Source organism: Oncorhynchus kisutch, linkage group LG11 (assembly GCF_002021735.2).
Source record: "Oncorhynchus kisutch isolate 150728-3 linkage group LG11, Okis_V2, whole genome shotgun sequence".
Classification (NCBI taxonomy): domain Eukaryota; kingdom Metazoa; phylum Chordata; class Actinopteri; order Salmoniformes; family Salmonidae; genus Oncorhynchus; species Oncorhynchus kisutch.
Genome location: NC_034184.2, coordinates 66,826,984 through 66,841,936, shown reverse-complemented (window position 1 = coordinate 66,841,936; position 14,953 = coordinate 66,826,984). Strand labels below are relative to the sequence as shown.

Below are 14,953 nucleotides of genomic sequence, written 5' to 3'. Positions count from 1 at the left end.
TGTCCTCACTACATTTTTTATTCTCCTTTTAAACCCCTGACACGTTATCTGGACATAGATCTGCAGGACCTCCTGCGGCCAGAAAAAAAAGAACGCTAAATTACATTATGCCCTCTCATTGCAATCGCTGTACACTTAATATAAAGGAGAACTATCGCCTTCTGGTGAGGATAGCCGAGATGCAAGCTCGGCTTCAGACGCAATCGTTAGACAAGGGCAATTTAAGAGTAGGAACGGATGATACAGCGTCTGTGCCACCAGTAAATAGAGGCAGTAGTGTTTAATCCCCCAGCACAGTCCCCACAGCCGGACAATTTTCTCATGGCTTCTGGAAAGAAATGCTTTCGGTATTTAAAAAAATATATATTATTTTACCGTTTTTCCCATTTAGCCTTCTGGCCTATTCTACCCCACCCACCCACCCACCCACCCACCCACCCACCCACACCCACACAGAGCTGGGTATATTATCACCTGTAGCACTATGAAGGCCTGTAAAGCTGTCACTGCAGATATCTCAGTGGGGTAATTGGCACTTAGAATCGGTCTCCTTCAGTGACATCTTCATCAGAATCAAACCTCATTGGATTTGAGAATTCAAATCCAATGATATTCCAATGCTGATAGATCTATTTGTCTTGTTCGACATGGCAAAACAACAGGCTTACTATCAGCATATTCCACCAACAAAACAACATTGCACAAAGTTGCACGTATAGGTACACATTAAGGGCTTCAGACTAAATCTATTTATAACCCACATATCTAAGGGATAAAAACCCCTAAACAAAGCGCAAGTGTAAATGAATTTTGAAAGTCAAGTGCAGTGTGATGTTGGCACGTGTGTCTCTTAGTCTACTGACCTGGCGTGGATACGGGCTGCCTGGTGAAGGAGACGTTGAAGGCAGGCTCGTCGCTGAGGGGCAAGGGGTACATGCGCCTACGGATGAAGAAGCCTGCACCGCAGCAGAACAGCACCCCCATCATCAGCATCAGCCTGGCGAGAGAGAGTTAGTTCAAGATCTTTTTTTGAAGCACAGATCCTGGATGCACTGTGACCTCTACTGACCAAAGTGTCTGAGGTCATAAGGTCATACAGTAACATCCCTAACAGACACCGCTGCTGAACTAATTGGAGCCACCGATCAGCCGTGAATAAACGTAAACACTGTACTCCCTTTTATATTTTGCACCTTTTACAGAAAATGCATTTTTCACTGTAACTTGTAACTTTTTTTCATTGCGACCGGCAATGAGAGTTTGCCCACATTTCATTGGGATTATAGTGGGCCAGCCAGAGATTTAAATCTCAGAACAGAAAGGGGAGGAAAGGTGACAAGCATCCCAAAAAGTCCAGCAGTAATCTCCTTAAAGACTGCACCAAAAGACCCTGTGAATTACTTACTTTAACAGCTTAGTTAGGAGCCACTGTAACTTCTCAATTGAGAGAGAGGATATTGAGGCAGAGCAGATGAATTGTAAACCACGTATCACCATCAATCTTGAAGATTTAAATGACTTGTCAATGCCGCAGCCAGACAGCTGATCAGACAAAACGGTAAAGCAGGAGCGTGATTTAGCAGCGGAATTAGTACATCACATATACCTAAAACCTCCATCTGAAAAAGGGTAAAAAGACATGATTAGGGAAAATGTGCAATTACACCTGTGTAATATACACTGCTAAAAAAAAGGGAACACTAAAATAACACATCCTAGATCTGAATGAATGAAATATTAAATACTTTTTTCTTTACATAGTTGAATGTGCTGACAACAAAATCACACAAAAATGATCAATGGAAATCAAATTTATCAACCCATGGAGGTCTGGATTTGGAGTCACACTCAAAATTAAAGTGGAAAACCACACTACAGGCTGATCCAGCTTTGATGTAATGTCCTTAAGACAAGTCAAAATGAGGCTCAGTAGTGTGTGTGGCCTCCACGTGCCTGTATGACCTCCCTACAACGCCTGGGCATGCTCCTGATGAGGTGGCGGATGGTCTCCTGAGGGATCTCCTCCCAGACCTGGACTAAAGGTCTGGTGGATGGAGCGAGACATGATGTCCCAGATGTGCTCAATTGGATTCAGGTCTGGGGAACGGGCAGGCCAGTCCATAGCATCAATGCCTTCCTCTTGCAGGAACTGCTGACACACTCCAGCCACATGAGGTCTAGCATTGTCTTGCATTAGGAGGAACCCAGGGCCAACCGCACCAGCATATGGTCTCAGAAGGGGTCTGAGGATCTCATCTCGGTACCTAATGGCAGTCAGGTTACCTCTGGCGAGCACATGGAGGGCTGTGCGGCCCCCCAAAGAAATGCCACCCCACACCATGAGTGACCCACCGCCAAACCGGTCATGCTGGAGGATGTTGCAGGCAGCAGAACGTTCTCCACGGCGTCTCCAGACTCTGTCACGTCTGACACATGTGCTCAGTGTGAACCTGCTTTCATCTGTGAAGAGCACAGTGAAGAGCACAACCCCCACCTGTGGACGTCGGGCCCTCATACCACCCTCATGGAGTCTGTTTTTGACCGTTTGAGCAGACACATGCACATTTGTGGCCTGCTGGAGGTCATTTTGCAGGGCTCTGGCAGTGCTCCTCCTGCTCCTCCTTGCACAAAGGCGGAGGTAGCGGTCCTGCTGCTGGGTTGTTGCCCTCCTACGGCCTCCTCCACGTCTCCTGATGTACTGGCCTGTCTCCTGGTAGCGCCTCCATGCTCTGGACACTACGCTGACAGACACAGCAAACCTTCTTGCCACAGCTCGCATTGATGTGCCATCCTGGATGAGCTGCACTACCTGAGCCACTTGTGTGGGTTGTAGACTCCGTCTCATGCTACCACTAGAGTGAAAGCACCGCCAGCATTCAAAAGTGACCAAAGCAGAACCACTCATTTATTGGGGGTGTCTTGCTAATTGCCTATAATTTCCACTTGTTGTCTATTCCATTTGCACAACAGCATGTGAAATGTATTGTCAATCAGTGTTGCTTCCTAAGTGGACTGTTTGATTTCACAGAAGTGTGATTGACTTGGAGTTACATTGTGTTGTGTAAGTGTTCCCTTTATTTTTTTGAGCAGTGTACATTTGAGGAACCTGAGTAGAAAATGATATCAGGAATAGTCAAAATCATCCTGCTTCCTTCCGACAAGATACCAACTCAAACTCAAGAAATAGTTCCATTAACACACACACACACACAATATACAGTTGAAGTCAGAAGTTTACATACACTTTAGCCAAATACATTTAAACTCAGTTTTCACAATTCCTGACATTTAATCCTAGTAGAAATTCCCTGTCATAGGTCAGTTAGGATCACCACTTTATTTTAAGAACGTGAAATGTCAGAATAATAGTAGAGAGAATGATTTATTTCAGCTTTTATTTCCTTCATCACATTCCCAGTGGGTCAGAAGTTTACATACACTCAATTAGTATTTGGTAGCATTGCCTTTAAATTGTTTCACTTTGGTCAAATGTTTGGGTAGCCTTCCACAAGCTTCCCACAATAAGTTGGGTGAATTTTGGCCCATTCCTCCTGACAGAGCTGGTGTAACTGAGTCAGGTTTGTAGGCCTCCTTTAATCGCACATGTTTGTTCAGTTCTGCCCACAAATTTTCAGTAGGATTGTGGTCAGGGCTTTGTGATGGTCACTCGAATACCTTGACTTTATTGTCCTTAATTACAACGTTGGTAGTATGCTTGGGGTCATTGTCCATTTGGAAGACCCATTTGAGACCAAGTGACCTACAGTGCCTTGCGAAAGTATTCGGCCCCCTTGAACTTTGCGACCTTTTGCCACATTTCAGGCTTCAAACATAAAGATATAAAACTATATTTTTTTGTGAAGAATCAACAACAAGTGGGACACAATCATGAAGTGGAACGACATTTATTGGATATTTCAAACTTTTTTAACAAATCAAAAACTGAAAAATTGGGCGTGCAAAATTATTCAGCCCCTTTACTTTCAGTGCAGCAAACTCTCTCCAGAAGTTCAGTGAGGATCTCTGAATGATCCAATGTTGACCTAAATGACTAATGATGATAAATACAATCCACCTGTGTGTAATCAAGTCTCCGTATAAATGCACCTGCACTGTGATAGTCTCAGAGGTCCGTTAAAAGCGCAGAGAGCATCATGAAGAACAAGGAACACACCAGGCAGGTCCGAGATACTGTTGTGAAGAAGTTTAAAGCCGGATTTGGATACAAAAAGATTTCCCAAGCTTTAAACATCCCAAGGAGCACTGTGCAAGCGATAATATTGAAATGGAAGGAGTATCAGACCACTGCAAATCTACCAAGACCTGGCCGTCCCTCTAAACTTTCAGCTCATACAAGGAGAAGACTGATCAGAGATGCAGCCAAGAGGCCCATGATCACTCTGGATGAACTGCAGAGATCTACAGCTGAGGTGGGAGACTCTGTCCATAGGACAACAATCAGTCGTATATTGCACAAATCTGGCCTTTATGGAAGAGTGGCAAGAAGAAAGCCATTTCTTAAAGATATCCATAAAAAGTGTCGTTTAAAGTTTGCCACAAGCCACCTGGGAGACACACAAAACATGTGGAAGAAGGTGCTCTGGTCAGATGAAACCAAAATTGAACTTTTTGGCAACAATGCAAAACGTTATGTTTGGCGTAAAAGCAACACAGCTCATCACCCTGAACACACCATCCCCACTGTCAAACCTGGTGGTGGCAGCATCATGGTTTGGGCCTGCTTTTCTTCAGCAGGGACAGGGAAGATGGTTCAAATTGATGGGAAGATGGATGGAGCCAAATACAGGACCATTCTGGAAGAAAACCTGATGGAGTCTGCAAAAGCCCTGAGACTGGGACGGAGATTTGTCTTCCAACAAGACAATGATCCAAAACATAAAGCAAAATCTACAATGGAATGGTTCAAAAATAAACATGTCCAGGTGTTAGAATGGCCAAGTCAAAGTCCAGACCTGAATCCAATCGAGAATCTGTGGAAAGAACTGAAAACTGCTGTTCACAAATGCTCTCCATCCAACCTCACTGAGCGAGCTGTTTTGCAAGGAGGAATGGGAAAAAATTTCAGTCTCTCGATGTGCAAAACTGATAGAGACATACCCCAAGCGACTTACATTTGTAATCGCAGCAAAAGGTGGCGCTACAAAGTATTAACTTAAGGGGGCTGAATAATTTTGCACGCCCAATTTTTCAGTTTTTGATTTGTTAAAAAAGTTTGAAATATCCAATAAATGTCGTTCCACTTCATGATTGTGTCCCACTTGTTGTTGATTCTTCACAAAAAAATACAATTTTATATCTTTATGTTTGAAGCCTGAAATGTGGCAAAAGGTCGCAAAGTTCAATGGGGCCGAATACTTTCGCAAGGCACTGTACTTTTGTACCTGTTTCCTCCAGAATCTTCACACGGTCCTTTGCTGTTGTTCTGGGATTTATTTGTACTTTTCGCACCAAAGTACGTTCATCTCTAGGAGACAGAACGCGTCTCCTTCCTGAGCGGTATGACGGCTGCGTGGTCCCCTTGGTGTTTATACTTGCGTACTATTGTTTGTACAGATGAACGCGGTACTTTCAGGCGTTTGGAAATTTCTCCCAAGGATGAGCAATTTTTTTTCCTGAGGTCTGAGGAATTTCCAAGCTGTTTAAAGGCACAGTCAACTTAGTGTATGTAAACTTCTCACCCACTGGAATTGTGATACAGTGAATTATAACTTAAATAATCTGTCTGTAAACAATTGTTGGAAAAATTACTAGTCATGCACAAAGTAGATGTCCTAACCGACTTGCCAAAACTATAGTTTGTTAACAAGAAATTTGTGGTGGTTGAAAAATTAGTTTAAATGACTCCAACCTAAGTGTATGTACATTTTCGACTTTGCACACGCACACACACAGTACCAGTCAAAAGTTTGGACACACCTACTCATTCAAGGGTTTATTTTTATTTTTCACAATTTTCTACATTGTAGAATAATAGTGAAGACATCTTCTTATTGGTGTCCTTTATTAGTGGTTTCTTCGCAGCAATTCGACCATGAAGGCCTGCTTCATGCAGTCTAACCGGGAACATTTCAAGAACTTTAAAAGTTTCTTCAAGTGCAGTAGCAAAAACCATCAAGTGCTATGATGAAACTGGCCCTCATGAGGATCGCCACAGGAAAGGAAGACCCAGAGTTCATTAACGGTTAACTGCACCCCAGATATTGCAGCCCAAATAAGTGCTTCAGTGTTCAAGTAATAGACACGTCTCAACATCAAACTGTTCAGAGGAGATCGCATGAATCATGGTCAAATTGCTGCAAAGAACCACTACTAAAGGGCACCAATAAGAAGAAAAGACGAGCTTGGGCCAAAAAACACGAGCAATGGACATTAGACTGGTGGAAATCTCTCCTTTGTTCTGATGAGTCCAAATTTGAGGTTTCTGGTTTCAAAAGTGGTGTCTTTGTGAGACGCAGAGTAGGTGAACAGATGATCTCCGCATGTGTGGTTCCCACCGTGAAGCATGAAGGAGGAGGTGTGATGGTGCTTGGCTGGTGACATTGTCGGGTGATTTATTTTGAATTCAAGGCACACTTAACCAGCATTTTTACCACAGCATTCTGCAGCGATATGCCATTCCATCTGGTTTGCGCTTAGTGGGACTATCATTTGTTTTTCAACAGGACAATGACACAAAACACATCTCCAGGCTGTGTAAGGGCTATTTGACCAAGAAGGAGAGTGATGGCCTTCAGATGACCTGGCCTCCACAATCACCCAACTACTACCCAATTGAGATGGTTTGGGATGAGTTGGAGCAAACAAGTGCTCAGCATATGTGGGAACTCCTTCAAGACTGTTAGAAAAGCCTTCCTCATGAAGCTGGTTCAAAGAATGCCAAGAGTGTGCAAAGCTGTCATCAAGGCAAAGGGTGGCTACTTTGAAGAATCTCAAATATATTTTGATGTGTTTAACACTCCTTTGGTTACTACACGATTCCGTATCTGTTATTTCATAGTTTTGAGGTCTTCACTATTATTCTATAATGTAGAAAACAGTAAAAATAAAGAAAACCCCTAGAATGAGTAGTTGTGTCCAAACTTTTGACTGGTACTGTATAGGTATTGAGAGTCTGATGATTTAAGCACACTGTTTGATGAAATAAGACACAATTGACTCAAGAGGGAGCCAGAAATAATGAAAACAAGAAGAAAAAAGCTTAACCTGACCTGACCATCCTCCTCTCGCTCCTGCTGGCTTTTGCAGATTCTGCCGTTACTCTCCTGAAGTTGCCGGTATCGGCTACAGGAGGAGTCGGCAACCTTTCTAGTGTGGGACGTCATTTTATCTTCAAATTTATACCGATCTGCATGCCAGTTATGGTTTTCATATGCACATTTTCGTGGCACAGTTTAATTTAATTTATAATAATGTCTTCGTATCTCAAATGAATTGTCATGTGGTTAATCATAATTCTATCCAATTCTAAATGAAAATGAAACAAACCTAAAAAGTAACTTCTATTGCCATTGTCAACTCTGTAAAAATAGCCTACATAAAGCCAACAAATAATAACAATGCAGCCTGCAGGTAGAAAATATCCTGATAAAATAAATACCCTATAAATCACATTGGCTACGCATGGCCTGTCTGCAACGAACATGAATCAACTCCAGCTAGAAAACCTGCAACATTGTATAGAATATTCTGGGCCCTGAGAGATTCCAGGGCCTGTGAGATCAAGACAGACACAGATGTAGGCTATTTGCACAAGGGATAAGAGGGCATCAGGTAGGCCTATTTTATGACGTTTCCACTGGATCAGAGCATGACTGTCACGAACCTCGCCGAAGAGGGTGCCTCTTCCTGTTCAGGCGGGGCTCGGCGGTCGTCGTTGCCGGCCTATTAGCTGCCATGGATTCCCTTTCCGTTTGTGTTGGTTATTGGTTAATTGGGTACACCTGTTTTGTATTAGGGTTTGTTTGTAGGGTATTTAAGGGCACTAGGCCCGCTGGGTATTTGTGCGGGCTTGTTAATTGTTACTCTGTGTTTGATGGTGTGATTTATTTTCGTATCTTTATTCTCCGGTCTATTTTGTCCTGTTGTTTTGGACTGGCAACTTATATACGCCCTGTGTGTTGGCGTGATCGTTTTGTTGCACCGGTGAAATCAATTTGATAAACGACAGAACCCTGCTCTCTGCGCCTGATTCCACCCACCACTCCTAGTTTATCGTAACAATGACATTTTCCCTATCATGCTGAATTGTTATCAGAAGGGAGAGAGCTGGAAAGATTTTCAAATACGTTATTCTCAATGGATCAGGAACATCCAATGTCATCTTGGTATGCAACTCCAGTGTAGATTTGGCCCTGTGTTTTAGATTATTGTCCTGCTGAATGGTGAAGTCGTCTCCCAATGTCTGGTGGAAAGCAGACAGAAACAGCTTCTCAGCTAGGCTTTTGCCTATGCTTAACTCTATTGCCTTTTTTCCATCCTAAAAAACTCCCTAGTCCTTGCTGATCACAAATATACCCATAACATGATGCAGCCACCACCATGCTTGAAATAAAAAAGTGTTATTCAGTGATGTGATGGATTTGCCCTAAACATAATGTTTTTGTTTCAGGACAAAGCTAATTTCATTTTTTGCAGTTTTACTCTAGTACCGTATTTTTAACAGGATGCGTGTTTTAAAAAAGATATATTTTCTTCTGTATAGACTTCCTTCTTTTCACTCTGTCACTTAGGTTAGTGTTGTGGAGTAACTACAATGTTGATTCATCCTGTAACTGTTTCATCCTCTCCTATTACAGCCATTAAAACTCTCTCCTCTCCGGCAACTAAGTTAGAAAGGATGCCTTTATCTTTGTAGTGACTGGGTGTATTGATACACCATTCAAAGTGTAATTAATAACTTCACCATGCTCAAAGGGATATTCATTGTCTGCAATAGGTGCCCTTCTTTGCTAGACATTGGAAAGCCTCCCTGGTCTTTGTGGTTGAATCAGAGTTTGAAATTCAGTGCTCGACTTAGGGACCTTACAGATCATTATATGTGTGGGGTACAGAGGTGAGGTGGTAGTCATTTAAAAAAAAAATCATGTCAAACACAGAGTGAGGCCATGCAACTTATGTGACTTTAAAGGATCTAACCCTTTTTTTCAATTTTCGCCTAAAATGACATTCCCAAATCTAACTGCCTGCAGCATGGTTATGCATATTCTTGATACCATTTGAAAGGAAACACTTTGAAGTTAGATCTGGTAAAATATAATTACAAACAAAAAAGCATGTGTCTTCAAATGTTTGTTTTTTCATCATCTTTGAAATGCAAGAGAAAGGCCATAATACAATTTAGGCACAATTTAGATTTTGGCCACTAGATGGCAGCAGTGTGTGTGCAAAGTTTCAGATTGATCCAGTGAAACATGCCGATACTGTACAATATTTTGTATCAAGTCTGCCCAAATGTGCCAAATTGGTCAATTGATACATAACTATAGGAGAACGTACAAAGATTATATGGTAATACGAACATTTTAAGAATGTCATACATGACGGGTCATTAGCTTATACACTAACTTTCACACATCTACTGTAGATGGCTGGGTGGGGTGGGTGTGGAACCATAGACAGCAGGGGTTCAAACTCAGTTCCTAGATTTGAATATAAAAATTGATTTTATCAAACAAAATTATGCTGCATTTTTATCTCTGGGACCCTCAGGATAATAAATTAGAGCAAGATTACTGAATGTAAGTACATTAACCTTCAGATGTGAATGTATCAAACCAGATGCAGTGATCATTTTGTTGTTTCACTGTAATAGCTACTGCAACTTGAACAGTGCAGTTAGATCAACAAGAATTTAAGCTTTCTGCCCAAGACATGTTTATGTCCTGGGAAATTTTAATCACATTAATCACAGCTAATCACATTAACCCACGTTAGCTCAACCGTCCCGGTATAGGGACACCGATCACGTAGAGATTAAGCACATTTTTTATCATGATCTTATTTAGGTTAGCCATAAGAAAGTGGTTGAAATTGAATACTTATTGACTCAAGACATTTCAGCTTAAAATGTATTCATTGTGTGTAGGCCAGAGACACAAAATCTCAATTGAATCCATTTTAAATTCAGGCTGTAACACAACAAAAAACATCTATGGTTATGAATACTTTCTGAAGGCAAACATTGTTTCTAAATATTGGAGTGAAACAAGCTTATATTTTGGGTTCTGATGGGGTACGACAGTTGAACTAAGCTCATAAGGAATTTATAAGTCACATTTAATTAATTCAGCGTACATTTAATTAATTCAGAAGTCCAAAAATGGATAAAGCACCTGCAGATTGCCCCTTTAAACGCAATACTGCACGATATGTGTCAATAAAACCATGAGTTTCTTAATCGTGCTTACAGTTATTCTGAATGGAAATCGTGTCTCAGCACAACAAGCGTGCTCTATACGAGCCACACTCAATGGTTTGCTGTGAGTTCATTTGAAGGAAGGGAATCTGAAGCATCAGCATAATCAAGAAGTATATACTGCATGTACTTCCTGGAAGCAATAGAATCACACTGTGCTGAGCTTTCACAATACACCGGATTGAACCAAATCCACTCAGTTTGTTCTGTATTGATTACCTTTAGAGTTCTAGTTGTAGCAAGTCATGTCCCAATGAGCACAGCAAAACTCACAGCTTAGGCCAAATTGTTTAATTATTCACATTGAAGCACAAACACGAACCCCCAACCCAAGAGATTCATCAAAATATGAATAGTATAAGGTCTTACAAAGAGCCATCTACAGAAATAACAATGTATATATGTCTCTGAAAGGATAATTTAATTTTGTCTTTTGATGCAAGCGTGTTGTTAAATTAGGGGGCCATTACACCATTTTTTTGGAGCTTAAATTAGGTTAGTTTGGACAGGTGTGAACACTTTATCCACACTCAGGTGTGCACCAAACATGCACCATGGTTCACGCTAAAAAAGGTTGGTGGTGCAGTTCACTGCAGGTGAAAACGCAGTCTGGACCAAACTAAGGAAAAGAACCAAAGGCGCACAGTATTATTGGTCGTTTGACTGAGTAACTTGATATCTGATGCAGATAAGGGTCTCCCCTATTCTCTGCACGTAGCAGTTAATACAGCTGCTATTGCTATAGTAATATGAAGATTGGGACACAAGTAATGCTCGCCTCCGGATCAAAGATGGATTTAACGTGAGCATTTTCGTCCAATAAATAAATGACTCGCATTAAAATACGTGGTATTGTTTAGGTATTTAATTTGTTTGACATTTGGCAACGTGTATGAACTCACTGGAAAATAGATTGAACAACAAAAACAATGATGTGTGTGGGTGTATGAGGTGTATGAGTGTATGAGGTGTATGAGTGTATGAGGTGTATGAGTGTATGGGTGTATGAGTGTATGGGTGTATGAGGACTGATACATCTGACAATGTTCTGGCTCACTTCAAGATGTAATAAAGCATTTTGAAAGGAGCATTATGGCTGCGTTTAGACAGACAGCCCAATTCTGATCTTTTCTTTCTCACTAATTGGTCTTTTGACCAATCAGATCAGCTCTGAAAAAGTTCTGATGTAATTAGTCAAAAAAAACAGTTAGTGAAAAAAAAGATCAGAATTGGGCTGGCTGTCTAAACGCTGCCTGGGTGTCTACTTGTGTTCATTGAAAAGATGGGTTTTTATTATCAATGGTTAATATTGTATGAATTCACTAGAAAATAGATTGAGCAACGAGGAAGTCAGATAACCTAGGAGTTGCAGGGTGTGTATGAAGACGTGAAAGCACACAACTGATAAATGTTCTGTCTCACTTCCTCAGTTGATTGAAATGCAATCTGGGATTCAAACAATAACCAACCACTTTTTTGGTAAACAGCTTTCTGTAGAAATGCAACGACTCTAATAGGCTTTGGTTGCAAGGAATGACCATCCTTGATTTAAAAAAATTATACTTTTAACCACCATGTTTTGAAGCTATGCAATGTTTGTTTAAAATTATATTGGGGTTTTGGAGTAAGACTGTTAAACTTAAGCATTTGTAAGTTATATTCTTCAAGCCTAAATGGATATAAACCATTAATTTAAAATGAATAAAATTGATGTACTCATCTCGGATTAACCATATGAGTATGACAGGAACAGTGTGCACTGTTATGCTACAGATGTACATTTAAGCTGGGTGTCATGTCAGTTCAACAGTTCTTTATCATCGTAAATAATACAACAAGGAAACTCTGGAATTAAATTCAGATAACAAAAAAATCCTGGCTGGACTCGAGTGCCTTCATTGTAGCTGGAGTTTTTTTCCTAACCTAAATAACAAACCAATAGAAAAGCTGTGGAGTTACTGTGGAGAGTCAACCCCATCTTGACAAGAAGCTGAGAGGAGCGAAGACTTCATTTGTAAAAGGTGAGTGATGCAGAGTGCTGTTCAAGAGGAAGTTCTTTCCATCTAAACATGTCTATTTTACGTGACAAAAATATTTTTCAAACTTCCATCAATATGGATTGATGTCAGGTCTAATTCCTTGCGAGCTGCATCCTCTATCTTTCAGATGATACTGACAGCGTTTGCAGCCTGTGCCTTTCTGCTGTAATGTTCTCTGGGTATGGAACACCCAGAGCTGATGAACAAGCAGCTTTTACACCATGTTACTCAGAGCATTGTGACCACAGTGGACGGTGAGGGATGTGTTCTGTCTATTTATGGTGCATTTGGCTGTGCATAGCTCCTCATTTTATATTGTTTGTTTTGAATAATGGCTTTCAACTTTCAATTGATAACTACCAAAGTGATTGCTAATACTAGGGTTGCAAAGGAAGGGTATATTACTGGAATATATATATTTTTTTAATCTCCCCAATTTCATGGCATCCAATTGGTAGTTATAGTCTTGTCTCGTACGGACTCGGGAGAGGCGAAGGTCAAGAGCCATGCATCCCCCAAAACACAACCCAACCAAGCCGCACTGCTTCTTGACACAATACATGTTACCAAATGTGTCAGCTAGAGATGATGTGCAGGAGCTAGCAGAGATTTGTAGTTTTCCATGATGTTTACTTTGATGCTAATTAGAATGTTCAAATCTGAGAGTAAATAGAGCTGAATATCTCAGAGAGATGTAAATGGTTATCAAAACGTCACGCCAGGGTAAGACTACACAAAACACAGCCCATATTTTATGTGTTTCTAAAATCCCTCATGGGAAAAATGATTGTGATTGTAACCATTTCCCTGTTTGACTGCTAGGTTTTATGAGTACTATGAGACCTCCACAGCGGGGCTCTATGGGTAAATAAGTGTGATGTTTCCTTAGCTTTAAAAAGGGGAAATCTGTGATTGGTACATCCATTTTTGTACTTTTAAATTAACGATATACAGTACCAGTCAAATGTTTGGACACATCTACTCATTCAAGAGTTTTTATTTAGACTATTTTCTACATTGTAGAATAATAGTGAAGACATCAAAACTATGAAATAACACATATGGACTCATGTAGTAACCATAAAAGTGTTAAACAAATCAAAACATTTGATATAAGTAGCCACCCTTTGCCTTGATGGCAGCTTTGCACACTCTTGGCATGTTGATTGAAATGCATTCCAGGTGACTACCTCATGAAGCTGGTTGAGAGAATGCCAAGAGTGTGCAAAGCCGTCATCAAGGCAAAGGGTGGCTACTTTGAAGAATCTCAAATATATTTTGATTTGTTTAACACTTTTTTAGTTACTACAGTTTGATCTGCTAGTTAACGAGCAGAACCTTGAGCTCATGCAATGGAGAACATTCTCAGGGTCTATTCCAAAAAACTCAATCACACCCCGTGCCAAGTACAACGTCTATCTATTCTGCAAAAAATCATTATGGAATAGGAGCCGTTTCCAGAAAAATATTCTTTCTTCCTTTGAATGACAAAGAGTTCAAATACAAAAGGGGCTTTGATTTGCTAACACTGAAAAAGGAGAGATACACACAGAGAATCTTCGACGTAGAGTACCATGTCGATCAACTGGCCACATTCTCCCAAACACCTGTGGCGCTGGGAGAGTACAGTGCCACCAACAACAACTGCCACTCAGTGAAGCAGACGGTGCGGCTAGAGGAGAGGACAGAGAGACAGAGCACCTGGCAGACCAGCGTCTCCTCCTCCCTGACCACACCCACCTCCATAAAAGGAGGGATACCAATTATCTCTGCTACAGCTAATGTCGCCGTCACATCTGAGAAAACCCACACCAACGGCAACTCTGTGACTGAAACCGTCAGCCACTCAATGAGTGGAGGTGGCTGTCCCAGCCAACCATCACTGTACGGTGAAAATGGCAGGAAAAAAGTATAAGATTGAAATCCCATTCACCGCACACCTGGCTAAAGAGTACACTGACGGCACTGTCCATACCACCACAGTGACGGGCGTCTACCGAGGTCTACAGGTGTGGGAGATTGACGCAGTGGCGGAACGCTGTCAGCCTAACCCCAATCCCCAGCCCTATGCTGCCTAGGTAGCAGGCAGTTGAGACGTCCACTGTAACAGCAGGGCATATGCAGAGAAGCCTGTGTCTATCAACAATGTGTGTGACAATCTTTGTGTTTTGATCTACCAACTGACAGACAGGAATTTGTGGAGTGGTTGAAAAACGAGTTCTAAAGACTTCAACCTAAGTGTAATGTAAACGTCCGACTGCAACTGTACTTATGAATGCTAGTGAGACATCCCTGACAGTGTACTGTCATTAGTGACATTTGTCAGGAGTGAAGTGTAACAAGTAACCCCTGTTCACTTTCCTCATCATCCTCTCACTGTTTGAGAATGACATTCAGCTTGCCACTGACTTTATATAGTCTGCTTGCCTTGACACTATCAGAATAAGCACCCATGTTATCCACAGACAAGGTCAGGTGT

At 41.3% G+C, this 14,953-nt stretch overlaps 1 protein-coding gene across 2 annotated transcripts in view; it reads right to left on the bottom strand.

Moving 5' to 3' along the window:
• LOC109899372 (VOPP1 WW domain binding protein) overlaps nt 1-14,953 on the bottom strand; it is an 83,242-nt gene that overhangs the window by 11,449 nt on the left and 56,840 nt on the right. For both annotated transcript variants that reach the window (XM_031836141.1, XM_020494554.2), the window contains one exon: nt 864-997. In XM_031836141.1, coding sequence (XP_031692001.1) covers nt 864-997 — 134 coding nt within the window. The remainder of the gene's footprint in view (nt 1-863; nt 998-14,953) is intronic.